Source organism: Nannospalax galili, unplaced genomic scaffold (assembly GCF_000622305.1).
Source record: "Nannospalax galili isolate Female #2095 unplaced genomic scaffold, S.galili_v1.0 scaffold582, whole genome shotgun sequence".
Classification (NCBI taxonomy): Eukaryota; Metazoa; Chordata; class Mammalia; order Rodentia; family Spalacidae; genus Nannospalax; species Nannospalax galili.
The window spans coordinates 2,181,808-2,194,468 of NW_008349130.1; the positions used below are offsets into that span (position 1 = coordinate 2,181,808).

A 12,661-nucleotide genomic window follows, 5' to 3' on the forward strand; every position below is an offset into this window, starting at 1 on the left:
AACAGAGGACACTGACTTCTTACTGTACATTCTAAGTAAAGTTGTCTTCCTATGCAGGCTTCGAGAGGAGACTGCTCATAACCGATAGGTTATTGATTTCTGTCACCCAGAAGGCATACCTGCCATTTTGGTCTTGATTAAAACATGCTATTCTTTTAGATTACTATTTTTTACTCCTTTTGTGAATAGAATTTGAATGTGCATTCTCACCTTACAGATTTCTAGTAAAGAAATATCAACCAAGAAGGAACAGCTCTCTGAATCACTTCAAGCTATCCAGCTTTTCTTGGCTAAACATGGAGACAAGTATGTTGATTTTTATCAGTCTTTTCATTCAGTGTAAGGACAAATTTTTAAAAGCATTCAGTAAGGCAGAAGGTGGTAAATTTTCATTAGTATTTTAAAAATTAAATACACACATCACAGTTTCCTTAATGAGTACAAACTTAGCAATTTGATGCTTCTAGTCATCACACATCTAAATTTACTTATGTTCATTTATTACTGATAAAGCTGAAATTACAGAAAACAGGCTCAGAGTGGCTAGAGATTAGAATTAGTGAGTCATCATAGCAAGACTCCAAATCCAATTTTGATTCAAAATGTTACTCTTGAAATGACCTTTTGGAAGAATTATATAAACAGACTCTTTGTTTTCTTTGCTAATATTAATATACATACATTTATATGGTTGTGCATAGACATAAATTCCACTTTTCACAAGTCCCTGCGTATATTTCAACCAGTGATTCAGACAAGGAAGGCATTCAGCCTTGTCGTCTGTTTTAGCTTGTCCTCTTTAGGTTTGTCCCAGAATAATTTTGTGTCATACACTGGAGAATTGGGTTTGTAGATTTCTTTTTTATTCAGCCTTTAGTTTAAATAAGTTTTAGCTGAAGAAACTGGCTCTTTTCATTGTTGGGACTGAAAACAGGATCTTTCCTTTATCAGATAACAAGTTATTCTGGAAATTTTTATGTTGAAGAGGCACTAACAGATTTGTTTGACCTTTTCTTATACGTTTCTTGGACAAGTGAAAGACTTCTAGATATTTCAAGGCACCCTTATTTTCATATACAGTCATTTCAAGGCCTTAGAAATGTCTAGGTCAGCCTATATTTTAAGATCAGGTAACAGTGACACTGAACCTAATACAGACTTTTTACACTTGAAGGCTATGATTAATCTCGTCATACTTTGTGGATATTTTAGACTGACAGATGAAGAAAGAAGTGAACTGGAAAAACAAGCGAAAAGTCTTCAAGAAGGATACTTATTATTCAGTGAATCTCTGAAACAGCTACAAGAATCACAACCCTCTGGAGATGTCAAGGTAGAGAAGGTAATGTTACTCTTGAACGTGAAGCCACTTCAGGAAGCCTGATGTTATTGCATGACTATAAAAATACATGTCATTAGTAAGTTACCTCAACTTCCATATGTGGAAAAATGGATGGAATTAATTTGAATGTTCTGAGATTTCAGTGTTGTTTATTAAATGGGGTCTTACACATCAGTTTCTATGGCCTCTTAATCTCTGCCTTGCATGGTGAAAGAAGATGCATTCATTTTCTAACTCTTCTTTTCAAAAGCCATTCTTTTACTGTTAGCTATTTGATTATAAGATATGGTGTTATAAAAGGGCTTGTGGGTCATCTCTGAAGTTAACATTGACAGGTTTATGGAGTTTCATTTCCAGAGACATCCATGAGTGTTTTTTGAGTGATGGCAGGCCATATGTTGAAATGCAGATGCCCTCATGTCTTCTTAATATAGAACCAAAATTACTTAAAATTTGTCTGGTTCATATTAATATGCTCAACACAATGTTCAGTATTCAAAGTGTTCATTATATTTAATTCCATTACTCCCAGGAATACTGTCAATAGTTTGTCATGTTTTGGGGGTATGTAACAATTTTTCCGGTTCCTTGGTTTTTGAGTATCCTTACAAAAAGAAGTTTGTATGCTGTAAACATCAATAGCATGGGGTCCGATCCTCTCTTTCATTTCACTAGACTCTGTTCTCACCCAAATGCAGGAAGCATGATGTGCCTTCTAGATACATGTTCTGTTTTCTCACTGTCAGCACCCACTCCTGTTGTGTCTTCACTAACCTTGTTAGCAAACACGGTATTAAGTTTTCAATTCACAGATGCATGTTGTTTTCAAAGCTTTTATCACATCCTGTGCTGTTGAATAGATCACTGACATAGATCACTTGTGCATTTGAGCTGCCTAACATTCACAGCATTTCTGCATCTTGGTAAGTAGAGGATTTTTATGATTAAGTGCATTATTAAAAAACAAAAACACCTAAGTTCCATGATACTGCTGTGAATATCAGACTGACCTGAGATTTTTGTATTTTTCCACAGCTGGATAAAGTCATCTCAGGCACCATTGATCAGACAACTGGAGAAGTCCTTTCCGTCTATCAGGCAGTTTTAAGAGGCCTCATTGACTATGACACAGGAATCAGGTTGCTAGAGACACAGCTAATAATTTCTGGCTTAATTTCACCAGAATTAAGAAAGTGTTTTGACCTCAAAGATGCTGAGAGTTGTGGCCTCATTGATGAACAAATTCTTTGCCAACTGCAAGAACTAAATAAAGCTAAGGAGATTATTTCTACTGTGTCGTCGACCTCAGTTCCTGTCCTGGATGCTCTGGCTCAAGGCATGATAGCAGAGTCCATGGCCATTAGAGTTCTGGAGATGCTGCTTTCCACAGGCTTTCTGGTTGTCCCAGCCACAGGTGAACAGCTGACCCTGCAAAAGGCTTTCCAACAGAATTTACTTTCTTCAGCATTGTTTTCTAAAGTCCTGGAAAGGCAAAACATGTGCAAAGATCTTATAGACCCGTGTACTTCTGAGAAGGTGTCTTTAATTGATATGGTCCAAAGAAGCATTTTGCAGGAAAACACTGGGATGTGGCTTCTACCTGTGAGGCCACAGGAAGGGGGCCGAATAACACTGAAATGTGGAAGGAGCATAAGCATTTTAAGAGCAGCTCATGAAGGTCTCATAGACCGTGAAACCATGTTCAGGTTGTTAGGTGCGCAGCTTCTGTCTGGAGGTCTGATAAGTGGTAACTCTGGTCAGAAAATGACTGTTGAAGAAGCCACAGCAGAGGGAATGATCGACAGAGACACTGCAAATGCTATCCTCACATACCAGGTTCAGACTGGTGGGATCATGCACTCAAACCCTGCTAAGCGCCTAACAGTAGATGAAGCGGTGCAATGTGACTTGATAACATCCAGCAGTGCTCTTCTGGTTTTGGAGGCTCAGCGAGGCTATGTTGGGCTCCTTTGGCCCCACTCTGGCGAAATATTCCCCACGTCTTCTTCCTTGCAACAAGAGTTGATTACAAATGAATTAGCCTACAAAATTCTGAATGGACGGCAGAAAATTGCTGCTCTTTATATCCCAGAAAGTTCTCAAGTCATTGGCTTGGATGTTGCTAATCAGCTAGGAATTATAGATAATAATACAGTGTCCATTTTAAAAAATATAACACTACCAGACAAAATGCCAGACTTAGGAGATCTAGAAGCTTGTAAAAATGCCAAAAGATGGCTCTCTTTTTGTAAATTCCATCCATCTACAGTTCATGATTATAGGCAGGAAGAGGATGGCTTTGATGGTGAAGAGCCAGCAGCAACTCAGAATTTAGAACAAACTAAGAACTTATTCCTCTCTTATTTGATGGTGAATAGCTACATGGATGCAAACACGGGGCAGAGACTCTTGCTCTATGATGGAGACTTGGATGAGGCTGTTAGCATGCTGCTGGAAAGCTGTGGTGCAGAATTTGGAGAGGAAATACCCATAAAAGAAAGTCTTGCTGTCTCAAGCTACTCTGATATCTTTCTCAATTATGCTACAAGTAAAGAGAAAGAATGTTTCACTTCACCAACTGGTTTTGATAAATATCCTTGTGGAGAACCTGAACATAAAGAGATTGTTGAAAATAGAAAGTGTGCTCTAAAGGAAGAGCTTTGTGAAATGAGAACTGGTAGCAGCAGTGTGTTGTACCAGTCTGAAAACCTAGGAAAGTCAGCAGCAGTTGTTGATGAAGCCAGCATTTCATCTAGCATGTGGGTCCCCACACCTGTGTCACATTCACCACAGATTGAACTTGCAGAAGGTAGCATGCTCAGACATGATTCTGAAAACATGCATAAAATCTGTGAAAATCAAAGTCAACTTGAAGCAAAGGAATATCCAGATGAATGTAGCAGTAAAGAATTTGCGAGTAATTTTTTGACATCAAAAGCTGGTAGACTCTACGATTCAAGTGAGGATGAGATTGAAGATGCTGTGCATAAGGACCCATCTGTCTTTGACTATTCCCCGAGTCTTAGTGCCCTATTAAGTCATGATGAGATGAGGCACTATCAGGGAAATTTTAATGATAGCCATACCCCACAGAACATTGGGTATAAATGTGAAGCCTCTGCATTGTCAGTCAGTGACCAGAGCATATCAGCAGATCAAAGAACAAAAGAAACATTTCAGGACCAGTATCTGGGAATAGCAGCTATTAACGTCAGTTTTCAGGGAGAACACTGTGAACAAAATTCTTTAAATATTGGTAGCAGTAATCCTCAAGTACAGTATCACAATGATAAATACATGTCAGATGCTTTCTGTAAGCTTGAAAATACTCATACAGTTGCTAAGCAAACACTTGAAGGCAGACAAAGCAGGTCTGAAGTAGAAAAATACTTACACACCATGAACCCAGGGGATGGTTCAGATAATACCAGTGCATCTGTTGGTGGTGTACTATCACATGAAGAAGCCATCAGTGCTGGGGACTATGAGACATCACTGCTGGATGACCAGCAGAGTGACATGGGAACAGACAGTGAGAGTGGTGATGATTTTTATGATACCCCCTTGTTTGAAGAGGATGACCATGACTCTTTGATTCTTCAAGGTGATGACCATGATTGTTTGCAACCTGAGGACTGTGACACATTGCAGGAGGAAAATGATGGGACCCCTCCTCCTGTGGATGTTTTTTATGATGTTTCAAAGGAGAAGAATTCTATGTTTCCCCAAGGAGGAATAGTTGACAGCTTAAGTGTAAACAGCAAAGCACATCTTCAAGAATTTCTTGAAGGTACCGAGAAAGCTGAATTCCATTCTGGTAACAAGGAACAGTTATGTTCAGGGAGCTCAGACCAGGTGAATGAACAGTCAGCAGGATTTGTATCTGAAAAGGAAACTGCAAGTGACCTAGAGAGTGATGAGTCTGACTCATTGACCGATGATGAGATTACAGGAAGGAGAGAGAGCTCCGGTACTTTATTAAAACCTGATGATTGTTGGAAAGGAAGAAAAGAAGAGTATGAAACTGGACAGGAAATTCGATCTGATACTGATCATTTAGAATCCATGCAAAGTAGAGAAAGTTACAGGTATGTGTGTGACAGTAACAATCTAGATGATGAGAATGATGGCGACTGTCCTAGTGACTACAGCAGTGATGATGATGGCTATGGAGGAGACGAACAAGGAGTAGGAGATGAGACTGGAAAGCTCAGGAGCCCAGATAAAGATGAAGATACCCAGGTGTATGCCACCACTGTAAAGGAAAACAGTGATGAAAATCAGACCATCAATAAAGTGAGCCTCTTGGGTAAAACACACAGCTACAGTCCCGTAGAAAAACAGCACAGTGTAAATGTTTTACAGCTAGAATCGACTAGTCAGAGTAGCTTAGTTACTGACAGAAGCAACCTTTCAGAACTTAGAACTGAAGCTCTTGGAAGAAATGACGTAAGCCTACCTAGTCATGTGACAACTAAAGATGTGTCACTGCCTAATACCAAAGACACTGATTCCAAAAAGGACTTGGGCTCAGAAGGCATTTTGCCTAATAATGTCAGTTTGACTTCTGAACTAGAAAGTGATATAATTGTCACAAAGGTCCCTTTGGTTCCAGGGCCAGAAGCTGCAGACTCTCTGAAAGCTGAAGGCAAGTATCTTGAGAATGTATCGTCGAAAATCTTCTCATCTTTTAATAAAATCAGTCATTCTGAAACTGATCATATAGGAGTGCCTTCTGAGGACAGCCAGTTGTTACCCACAGCCTCTGTAAGTGACAGAGATAACGAAAGAAAAGGAAGAGGTCCAGTTAAAGGAAGAGATGCCAGAAATAATGCTCTAATAGGAGGTGAAGCATCCATTCAGAAAATGGCCTCAGGTAAGGGAGAAAGGTTGTTAGACAGTCCTAAAGAAGAAAAACCACACCTCAGCCTTTTACCAAATGAAGGTACAACGGAGAGCCTCAGTTTGGTTAAGAATCAGTTTCCAATCCCACAGATCAACAGCAGGGAACTTAACCAGAAAGATAGCCTAGAAAAAGTGACTGTAACTCTAAGAGATGAACCAAAAAGTGTACAAGCAATGAGTAGGAAAAGTCCTGTTCAGTTTGAGAATCTTGCAGAAATATTTGACACCTCAACTTCCAAAGTGACTGTTGTTGACTTGACTTCAGACATTGCATCCCCTGGGGTACACAGCAGTGAAGCGGAAGGTCCCTTCACCGAAGAACCAGAGAAAGACTGTGACCTGTTTACTTTTTTAAAACATTGTGCTAAAAACATAAAAGCAGATATCCTGGAAGCAAATGAAAATGTCCCAAGCCATGCTCTGATAGCTGCCCCTTCCATGAAAGAAGATTTATGGTTAAGAACGAATAATGCAGAAGAGAAAACAGCTCCCCCTGAAGAAGACTGGCCTCCAGGTGACAGTCTCCAGCATAGCCTTTGTACCACAGAAAGTGTCTCTGAAGGAAAAACAGAAGTTCAGCAGTTCGCCCCAGAAAGGACCACAGTTTCCGTCTCACTTGTTCAAAATGTGGAGGACCATGGGGAAAATACTGATTGTTTGCAGTCAAAGCTCTGTACAAATGGAGTAAAAAATACCTCTGACAATACTTTGGATATGAGTTTCTCACTGTTAGAAATTAACAGTAAGAAAGAAAACATTGAGAGACAGCCAGACAAAGAACAAGCCTTGTCTTCAAGACCCCATGAAAAAGAAGTTCAGGTTCCAGAATCATCTCAGGGATTTGTAGATGTCAAGGGTATCTTGAAAAGCAGATTGGAAGAAGGTCATGGGACTCTTAAAGAGGTGGGAGACCCTTCAGCTTATACAGACACCAAAATTATAATTCGGAACTTGATTCAAAGGGTTATCTTATCCCAGTTGCCAAATGAAGTATGTAGTATGTCTAGTGACTCTAAAACCAATGATAGTCCTGGAGTTTCCCCCATGAATAACTCGTCAGAACTCGTCGCAGAGAGCAAAGGTGAGCCTTTCTGTATTGCAAATCATAAGATTGACCTTCCTGATATACTGAGGCAGAGTCAGCATAACCAGGAAATCACAGGCACATTCGAGTTGATGAAGGAATTAACTCAGGTGGAGTTTGATCTAGAGGAAAAGGGCATTCCATCAGAATTACTTCCACAACTTGAAAGTGTGCTCTACAAGCTGCTTTCTGATGGGCATTCAAAAGAAAGAGAACAGACTGGAGCATCAAATCAAAAGGTGTGTGCTTCTGAGATGCTGGAAGAGAAGTCATACACCTGTGGTGATCTTAAAAGCAAAGAAGGAAATGGCTGTTCCCTGAACCTACAGACTGTAAAGGAAATGGGGCTAGAAAGTGCTACTGAGCACGTATCATCACTGCCAAGACATGAGTCGATCCAGGAGCTGTGCAGTGACCTTCCAAATCATTCTGAATGTATTTCTGGGTCAAAAAAGGTGGCTTCTGATGATATCTCAAAAGAAAAAGTAAGTTTTTATATGGCAGTTTCCACATGAAACATTTATGAATAATCCCACATATTTTGTTTACTTTAAAATTTTTTTACTAATATCTAAATTTGCTTTTAGTTTTCTAGTGAGTTGCAACAGTGCTTACAACATACTGAGAAAATGCAGGAGTATTTGGCTCTGCTTCAAGATATGAAACCCCCCTTGGAAGGTGAAGAGTATGTGGATAACAATCTAGAAGCTTTGAAGAAGCAACTTAAACAGTTAGAGGTAAGAATTGTCTGCTTCTGTTTGTCAGCTTTCCATTAGTATAATGAACACCTGAGGTGGTCAGCTAATAAAAACATCATTTGGATTCATGGTTTTAGAGGCTGTGACCCAACAATCCCTTGCCCCTGTTACTTTTAGTTTTATGGCAAGGCAGCTTATCACTTCAAACTGAAAAAGCAAAACAGGAAAAAGACAAAAATCCTCCAACTCCCTTTGAGCATCCTTTGTCCCCATGGGCCTGAAGACCTCCCCCTGGGTTCCACCTCTCAAAGGTTTCCATTGTTTCCCAGTAGCAGCATGCTGAGGTCCACATCTTGGGCAGGCATGGAACACATGCAGATCCAAGCTATAGCAACTGGCTGTTTATGGATGGTGTCATTTAGTGTTAGATTCGGAAAAAGCAGGCTACTTTGCTTTTATGTTTATAATTGTTGTTCGTTGAATAGTAAATAGAAGAGAAATATATTTCTTTGCAGACATTTGAGTTGGGATTGGCTCCTATTGCTGTGATTTTAAGAAAAGATCTGAAGTTGGCAGAAGACTTCTTAAAGTCTCCTCCTAGTCACCTTCCCAGAGGACATCTTGAGGAACTGAGCAAAAGTCACCAAGATCTGCAGACTGCCTTCTCTTCCCTCAGCAGCACATCTTCAGAAAGAATGAAACAGACCATGCTTGCGATTGACTCTGAAATGGTAGGCATACAACGGTGAACTCCAATTTGAGACTTTAGTCATGATGAAATAGTTCATTCATTTTTAACTGTTTGATTTGTAAAGTGCTAAGCTCTTAAACAGAGTCACAGTAGGACTTTGAAATTTGGGGACATGTAGAAATGAACACTCAATTTTGTTTTCCAGTCTAAACTAGCAGTTTGCCATGAAGACTTCCTCAGTAAACTCAAGTCATTATCAGATTGGATCTCAGAGAAGACCAAGTCTGTGAACGATGCTCAAACTGTGAATGTCGAAGATGCTGAACTTGTAAAGAAAAGTTTGGAGTTTCTCAAGGTAAGTATCAAAATGCATATGGCAAAGTACAGAACCGATGGATCTAATGAATTAGTGTAGAGGACAAATACAACTTTCCCAAAGTGGTAAAGGATTATTTCCTTTCTTTATGTTAAAGACCTGTCATTTCATAGTTGACCCAACTTTCTGGATGCCATCCAGATGCCTAAATGAATTCTCACTGCCAATGACATTAACATTTCTATGTAATTTTTAAAAAATATTTTATTATTTTTATTTTATGTGTATGAGTGTATTGCCTGCAGTATGTGAGTGCACCCGTGTCGTGCAATGCCGTGGAGGTCAGAAGAGTTCTTCGGATTCTCCTGGAACTGGAGTTAAGGACGGTTCGTAGCCGCCATGTGGGTGCTGGAAATTGAACTCGGGTCCTCTGCAAGAGCAGTCAGTGCTCTTAATCTCTGAGCCATCTCTCCAGCCCCTGTTTATTTAATTTTTTAAAGAAATTACTCATATAGCTAGGTGTGGTAGAGCACACCTTTAATCCCAGCGCTTGGGAGACAGAGACAGGTGAATCTCTGTGAGTTCAAGGACAGCTTGATCTACAAAGCCTGTTCCAAGCCAGGGCTACATAGTGAGATCCTGTCTAAAAACTCCTTCATTCATTCATTCATTCATTCATTCATTCATTCATTCATTATATAAACACATAATAGTTACAAATGAGTCACATTAGAGTATAATAGCCTAAGTTCAATTTATATGGTAGTCAATTTTGCTATGATTTTTTTTTCTTTTATAGATTCTTAATTTGAGCAACCTGCCTCATGGACTTGGTTAGGCTCATTGCTTCTGAGTAGGAAAACTGAAGTTCTGGCCATGCACGTTGAAAGTCCCCATGGTCTTGTTATGTGCTACTACAGTTTAATGAATAATGTAAATATTAGCAAACTATTTCCATTTTCTGTGATGTACTACTTTGAACTGATTTGGATCATTGTTTTACATTCTAAATATGATGTTATCAGGCAGAGAGAACACTTATGGAATTGTTATTTATCTTTTCATATGTTTTGTTCATATGAAACAGGCTCTTACTATGAAGCTCTGGCTGGCCTAGAACTCACTATGTTGACCAGACTAGTCTCAAACTACAGAGATCCACCTGCCTCTGCCTCCTGAGTGTTAGGATTAAAGACATTTGGCACCATATCCAGCTATCCTTCATATTTTAACTGCCATCATATTTAAATAATTTTTATTGGGATGGGGAGGTAGCTCAGTGAGTAAAGTACTTGCCATACTAACCCTGAAAGTGTGAGGATCTAAAGTCAAATCCCTAGTAAAGCTGGAAACAGTAGTGCACATCTGTAATACTAGGCTGCTGTGAGGAGCTGGGAGGTAGAGGCAGGAAGGCAGGAGAATTCCTGAAAGCTTGTGGGTCACCTGGCCTGGTCTTAGTAGCAGTGAACAACACAGAAAGACACCCTGTCTCAGAACAAGAACTGGTGGAAGAGGACCAGTGCGTGAGGTTCTCTTCTGACCTACACATGAGCAATGACATGCACACACTTGTATGTACACATATCTCACACACACTTCATTTTATATATGTATATGTATATATATGTATGCATAATAAAAATCTTTATTTTTTTATTATTTTGTTTTGTTTTGTTTTTTTGAGACAGGGTCTCCCTGTAGCCCCAGCTGGCCTGGAACTCACTTTGTAGACCAGGCTGGCCTTGAACTCACAAAGATCCACCTGCCTCTGCCTCCCGAGTGCTGGGATTAAAGGCGTGCACCACCACGCCTGGCTAAAAGTCTGTAATTTTTATTACTAGATTTGTGTAGTGGATTTTTCATGATCACTGAAAAAGTATCATTAAACCTTTGAGAACCTGAATGAAGGAGCATATTTAAACAATCAATATTATTAATAGTGTTGAACTTTATCACAGTTTACCTCTCTGGGTAACTTGGATTACTTTGTTCACAGAATGTGCTGCGAGACCTCGCACATAGCAAAGTGCAGCTGGATACAATGGCCTTTGACATACAGTTCTTCATCTCTGAATATGCGCAAGATCTGTCTCCCAACCAAAGCAGACAACTGCTCAGACTCTTAAACACAACCCAGAAGTGTTTTCTTGACATGCAGGAGTTGGTCACCACCAAGGTGGATCATTTAGAGACTCAGTTACACCTGGAACAGGAACTTGATCATCAGAAGGTTTGCCTTTCTTTGTGGAGTTAGGGGTCATTATTTCACTTTTTCAACATGAAACTCTAGCATAGATATCCAAAAATTATAACCAGAGAGGAAGATTTCTGGCCAGGCCTTAATGGATAGGATGAAATGTAGGGGTATTGTGTGCATCACAATATGGTTTTTCTTTTTTTAATATTTTATTTATTATTTTTATTTTATGTGTATGTGTGTATTGCCTGCATGTGGGTAAGTACACCCATGTCGTGCAGTGCCCATGGAGAACAGAAGAGGCTGTCCTGGAGTACGGACAGTTGTTAGCTGCCATGTGGGTCCTGGGATTCGAACCCAGGTCTTCTGCAAGAACAGTCAGTGTTCTTAACCTCTGAGCCATCCCTCCAGCCCCCAGCATCATACTGATGCTATCATTTGACTGATTTTAATTTTCATAACTCTCTAATACTACTTTTTTAGGTGAGAGTCTTGATTCTTTTCCCCATCAAAATGGGAAATAGTACACATCCAGAAATTTCCAGGAATAAATTAATGAACATTTATCTCTGAAGGACAGAGTATCTTTATCCTCTGGGGATGGGAAAGGGCACGGCAGCTCAGAGCTTGTGCTCTGGAGTGGATGCTACGGAGCTGGGTTGCTTAAATTCGTGTCATGACAATCCCAGCACTTGGGAGGTAGAGGCAGGTAGAGCTCTGTGAGATCAAAGCCAGCTTGATCTACATAGTGAGTTCCAAGCCAGCTGCTGCTACAGAGAGACTTTGACTCAAAAATAAATAAATAGATAGATAGATAGATAGATAGATAGATAGATAGATAGAAAAAAATTGTGCCCTAACTACCCTACTCTTTCTGCTTTCTGTGACCTAGGGCAAGTCACTTAGCCTCACTATTTTCATTGGTAAATTGGAATTTATCAGGTAGTATTATGAGTACTGACAGAGTAATGCATATAAAACAGTACTTTGCCTGGCATGTGCTAAAGCTTTTAGTTAAACATGAGCCGTGTTTACTGTCTGTATAATCTAGATAATCAGGGTATGTAGTATAGGAAAATAAAGATGCAGGTAATTGGTTTTGACTTACTCATCTCGAATATTTACTGAGCTCTATTACAGTGCTGTATCTAATAGCAGTAATGAGCAAAGAAATGGAATTGCAACTAGACATAGTATGAAATAGAAATAGTGCATGCACTGTTCCTTTTATTAATTCTTGAAACACCCAGGCATCGTGTCTAGCATGATAACCTATATATACATATCCATATGTTAACTGACAAATCACAACTAACTTCTCTTTTGGTGTCCTTTTGCAGAATTAATTGTGTGTCGCAGGTTTCAAGCACTTAAGAAAATGGGATGTTTCTTCCTGTTGGTCAGAAGTTCCATCTCTTACACATATGC

At 39.6% G+C, this 12,661-nt stretch overlaps 1 protein-coding gene across 16 annotated transcripts in view; it reads left to right on the forward strand.

The window, feature by feature from the left end:
* Dst (dystonin) overlaps positions 1-12,661 on the forward strand; it is a 489,235-nt gene that overhangs the window by 332,531 nt on the left and 144,043 nt on the right. For 11 of the 16 annotated variants that reach the window (XM_029570107.1, XM_029570103.1, XM_029570105.1 and 8 more), the window contains 7 exons: positions 218-306; positions 1,213-1,342; positions 2,378-7,816; positions 7,919-8,068; positions 8,545-8,760; positions 8,926-9,075; positions 11,033-11,266. In XM_029570107.1, the coding sequence (XP_029425967.1) occupies positions 218-306; positions 1,213-1,342; positions 2,378-7,816; positions 7,919-8,068; positions 8,545-8,760; positions 8,926-9,075; positions 11,033-11,266 (6,408 nt within the window). The remainder of the gene's footprint in view (positions 1-217; positions 307-1,212; positions 1,343-2,377; positions 7,817-7,918; positions 8,069-8,544; positions 8,761-8,925; positions 9,076-11,032; positions 11,267-12,661) is intronic. The other 5 variants (XM_029570111.1, XM_029570112.1, XM_008846518.3 and 2 more) reach the window with 1 other exon arrangement.